This window comes from Vicia villosa, linkage group LG5 (genome assembly GCF_029867415.1).
Source record: "Vicia villosa cultivar HV-30 ecotype Madison, WI linkage group LG5, Vvil1.0, whole genome shotgun sequence".
Taxonomy (NCBI): Eukaryota; Viridiplantae; Streptophyta; class Magnoliopsida; order Fabales; family Fabaceae; genus Vicia; species Vicia villosa.
Window position 1 is genome coordinate 173,011,070 of NC_081184.1, and position 4,603 is coordinate 173,015,672.

Consider the following 4,603-nt stretch of genomic DNA (forward strand, 5'->3'; position numbering starts at 1 on the left):
TTCTCTATAAAACCTTTTTTTTATAAGTATATGAAGGCATGTGCAACTGTTTAGTGTGGCACAAAAAACAAAGCTCCTTCTAGACCACTCTTCCTTACAGTTTATACATAAAAAGAAAACATTTGATCCATCATGCTAGCCGCAGATCATACAACTCCTTGACCGGGACTGGACACCATATCAACAAGCCAAAAAGCAAATCCGGATTAATATTCAGATATAAGTTGAATCTGCAAAACAGGAAGAAAAAAAATCAACAGGGCCTCTATCATCTCCACAATATGTTAAAGCATTCAAACAATGAACATAGAGAATAAGATTAGCGTATTCATTTAGCATCTAAACAGGTGAAAAATAGAGAGCATACTTACACTGAATCCATATGAGGATCAAACAACTGCTGGAGGAAGATGGAAGAAAAAATAGTTAAATGCTGACTTGAAAATGCTATGACTTAACCGCAAGGAAAATTGCTTCCTTCTCTCTCTAAATTTTGCTAGTTTTTAAAGCTGAAGTTCAATTTTCTCAGTTTGAGATTCCAAACCCTGTGACCCATCCAATATCCTCCCTCAGCAGCATATAATTCAAACTCATGCTTGAGTTTTCTCCATTTCTACTATCATTGCTTCAAAAGCAGATCTTTCATTTGGAGTTTCCGTGATAGGTTCCATCTCCATTTCACTAACATTGTGCCTCTCATTTTCATGATCAGTATCTTCAGTGTTTTCGGGGAAAGGACTGCCCAAAAAAAGTTTTTCCCACGAACCATCATCGGGTAAATCCGGTACGAGAAACGGAGAATGGTTATCTAATGGAGATAATTTCTCATCTAGGAGCAATTTCAAGAACTCAGAACTGATGCACAAGTCTTTTAACCCATCTGCAGAAAGTTCAGGTTCTGGTTCAAAGGCAGGAGATCGCGGAACTACAGGCCTTAGTGTTTCACTTACAGGTGGCTTATACTTTATAATCGCTCCATCAGACGGAACTGGTTCATCATCTTGGCTACTCTGGTCCCACATATTCCCTTCTTCTGCAAAACGCCAGTTATTTTCCTTAGGGTGAAGCAGCTGAGCCAGGAATCCAGGGCATTGTACAACCATGACCAAGAATGATAGCATTTGTTGTTGATGCTTCTCCATTCCTTCAAGACGATCACTCAGTAGAAGCAACTTACTCTCAGAAGATTCAAGGTGCTGCTTATGTTTAACCAACTCCTGTGTCAGGGTTTTTCTATCGGATTTGAGATTCTCAACTTCTTTCCACAGGTTTGAATTAATTGCTTCTAGTGATGGTTCATCAGAATTGGTTTTCTGCGGCAATGCTTTTTGCTGATCTGCAACATGTGGATGTTTCCTCCTACGTATATTCTTCAACAAATGCTTTTGACCCCTAATGAAGTTTTCATTGGCAAATTCCCAGTTATCCGTATCAATTTTCCTGAAACCCTGGTAATTCAAAAGTCATCAATTGCTGAATTTTCAAAGAGAATCACTTCAAACAAATAAAGGCAGGAAAAAAATGGAGGCCTGGATTAGCAAACTTAGGGCCTATTTAGATTAGCTTATATGAGCTTATCCACTGACATAAATTTTGTGAGACTATTTGAGAGAATTTATAAAAGCAGCTTATTACAAGTCTTTTTCAGCTTATTTTCATAAAGTTTTCAAGATATGTTGTTAAAACATAAACTTATAGCACACAGAAAAACAATTTAACATTATTTTATCATTTTCTATATAAATAGCTTATGTAAGCTTATGCATAAGTGCTTCTATCAATAAGTACTATGTTATAAGCTGCAAATAAGGTGTTTATCCAAACAGAGCCTATTTTTAAAGGTTATTATACCTTCTCCTACTCAACGGGAAAAGGTTGCATCATGTTGTTGTAATAAATTAGCAGCACCAAATAACTATGGAACTGTTTGGATAAACAATTCAATTAAGCGGCATATAGCATAAACACTTATAATTTAAGTTTACAAAAAGCTCTTCCAAACAATCTCACAAAATAATAATAAAATAAAATCAATTCAAACAGACTAAACCAAACCCTAAGTAATAACAGATTTCAAATCATAAACTATACTAATCAATATATCTTGATTATCCAAAATTGATAGAAATTATAATCACAATTCTACGATTAAAGTACAGGAATCAAGAAAAATTGAAAATCATGACCTAAAAATAAATAAAAAATTGCAAAAAAAAAAACGGGAACGGTGAATTGAAAGAGAAGGGAGTGACATACATAGATATTGAGTTGTCTAACGAAGCTGGAGAAATTGTTGTGTTTGAAGTAATTAGGAAGAAGAGTGAGAGAGAATTTGGAGACGTTATCGATGATGAAACTGTTATTGGATTGAGACCAATAGATGATGGAGTCGGTGGAAGGATCTTGAACCATATCGTAACATTTGGTCAAGAAAGGTGCCACTGAAGAAGAACCGTTCTCGCTCGCAGCTTTCACCATAATCGGGTACAACGCAAAACAGAGAAATGAATGAGTTTGAAGCTCGCTCTGTCTAAGAGATAGTAAGTAGAAACAAAGACTTACGAAACTTCGCTTCAGCTCACCCCTGGACGCGTTCTTCTACCAAAACTTTTCGTGTGAAGGGGTTTTCGAACCGAACCCCCTAGTTTTTTTTTTTTTTTTCCTTTATGAAAAATGCATATGAATAAGAAAAAGTGAAAATAAAAAAAATAAATAAATAAATGTCAATCATTCTTATTAAATTACCTTATTACCTTATGATCTCTATTAAAAAATTATAATTTATAATAAATTAAAAATTATTCATTAAATTGATAACACAAATATATTATTGTATTTCTTGTTCAAATTCTTTCGAATTAAATCGTGTTACTTTTTTTATATACTAACTCCTCTAGTATATACATCTAAAATATTTTGTAAAATTATAATAAATATATATTTTAAAATATAAGTTTGTTATTTTTTTAAATAAAAAATAGGGTTAAGTATGTTTTTTGTCCCTATAAATATCTCAAATTTTATTTTTAGTTTCTATAAAAATTTTATGTATGCAGTTTTAGTTCATGTTATTTTTTAAATTTTGAAAAATATTTAATTACCTGTAAAATTTTAAATTTTTGAATAAGTTTTTCCAGGCGTGTTTAGAATATTATAAATTATTTCTTTATCAAATTATATAATTTTTTATAATGAGAAGAATTAAATATGAATTTTTTAAATTTAAAAAAATAATGATAAAAGTTAAAAACCGTGAATACATCGGATAAGATCAAAAGCCTTATGATACTTAAAATTAAAGTTGATTTGTTTTTTTATTAACAAATACCGTGAAAGCACTTTGTTGATTAATTAGGAAAGTTTGATATATCTAAAAAACGATGTTAAAACTATTTGCAGACGCGTTTATAGGCTTAGGATCTAGTTATCCGTGCATATGCCGGAAATCCTTTTAAGTTAAACTTTCCAATCAAAATCACTTTTCAACTGAGTAAAAGATATAATTCCTTAAAAAATGGATCTACTAATTTAACGCAAATGCAACTTGAGAATGTGACAACCCCGGTAAAGATTACAGAGTCAAATTCGATTCTGAATATGCGAGAGCGATAATTCCTATTCATTAATTATTTTTCAAAGGAGAAAATAATGCCCGTAAGTAATCCTATTTAGAAATAATATGAGTACTGTTTGGTCAACGAGAATCACATTCTAGCATTATCATTCAATATTTATTGAAAGTTTATTATTTTATTTTTTCAGTCCACTACAAACCTTCTAACGATCGCCTTAGATAAACACCGTAGCAATAGTAACGATGGATTGGCCGTTTAATCTTTATGGTTTCGACAATCTTTTATATTAGTTCGATATTTTTGTGCACTTGCGAAAAGTACCGATCAGTGGTTGAGATAATTTATTTGCTGATGTCCAAGAAGTTTGTGTTGCTAAAGTTATTATGGTGCCAAATATGGATAACAAAATACTAGTTTTGGGTCATTCAAGGGTACAAGGGAGGACTATCACTAATCTTCATCATTACCTTGAGATATTTTTTATGCTGCTATTGACAAAATATGTGTGGAGACGGATCACTATTTTAGTGAAGGAAGTAACATTATCATTGATAGCTTCTCATGTCTTAACCCCAAGAACTCTTTTTCCAAGTTTGATATTGATAACCTTGCTCGTCTTACAAATATTTACCATGCAAAATTTTTTGTGATGATCATAGAACAATAAGGGATCAACTTGACACTTATGTTCTTCAAGTGAAAAGACATACTTCCTTTTCCACTTGTGAAGATGTTCAAAATTTGGCTATGAAGATGGTTCAAACTGAGAAACATTTGGTATTTCCATTAGTTTACAAACTTATTGAGTTAGCTTTAATATTGATGGTGTTGACAACATCCGTTGAAAGAGCTTTTTGAGCAATAAAGATTATTAGTCTAAATTGCGCAGTATGATCAACGGTGTGTGGATCAATGACTTGATGATATGTTACACCAAGCGGGATATATTAAAGTCACTTGATGATATTTATATTATTTGAACATTCACCGCTAATAAGTATCGAAAAGGATATTTGCCTCCTGATTTT

The 4,603-nt window shown here is 32.2% G+C and overlaps 1 protein-coding gene across 1 annotated transcript; it reads right to left on the minus strand.

Annotated features, from left to right (window-relative positions):
* Positions 1-2,636, minus strand: LOC131604014 (heat stress transcription factor A-8-like). The gene is made up of 3 exons (XM_058876501.1): positions 2,257-2,636; positions 372-1,448; positions 1-230 (listed from the first exon to the last, which is right to left on the minus strand). The coding sequence occupies exons 1-2, from the start codon at positions 2,476-2,478 to the stop codon at positions 591-593; spliced, it is 1,080 nt and encodes a 359-aa protein (XP_058732484.1). The 5' UTR covers positions 2,479-2,636; the 3' UTR covers positions 1-230; positions 372-590.
* Between the last annotated feature and the right edge of the window lie 1,967 nt (positions 2,637-4,603).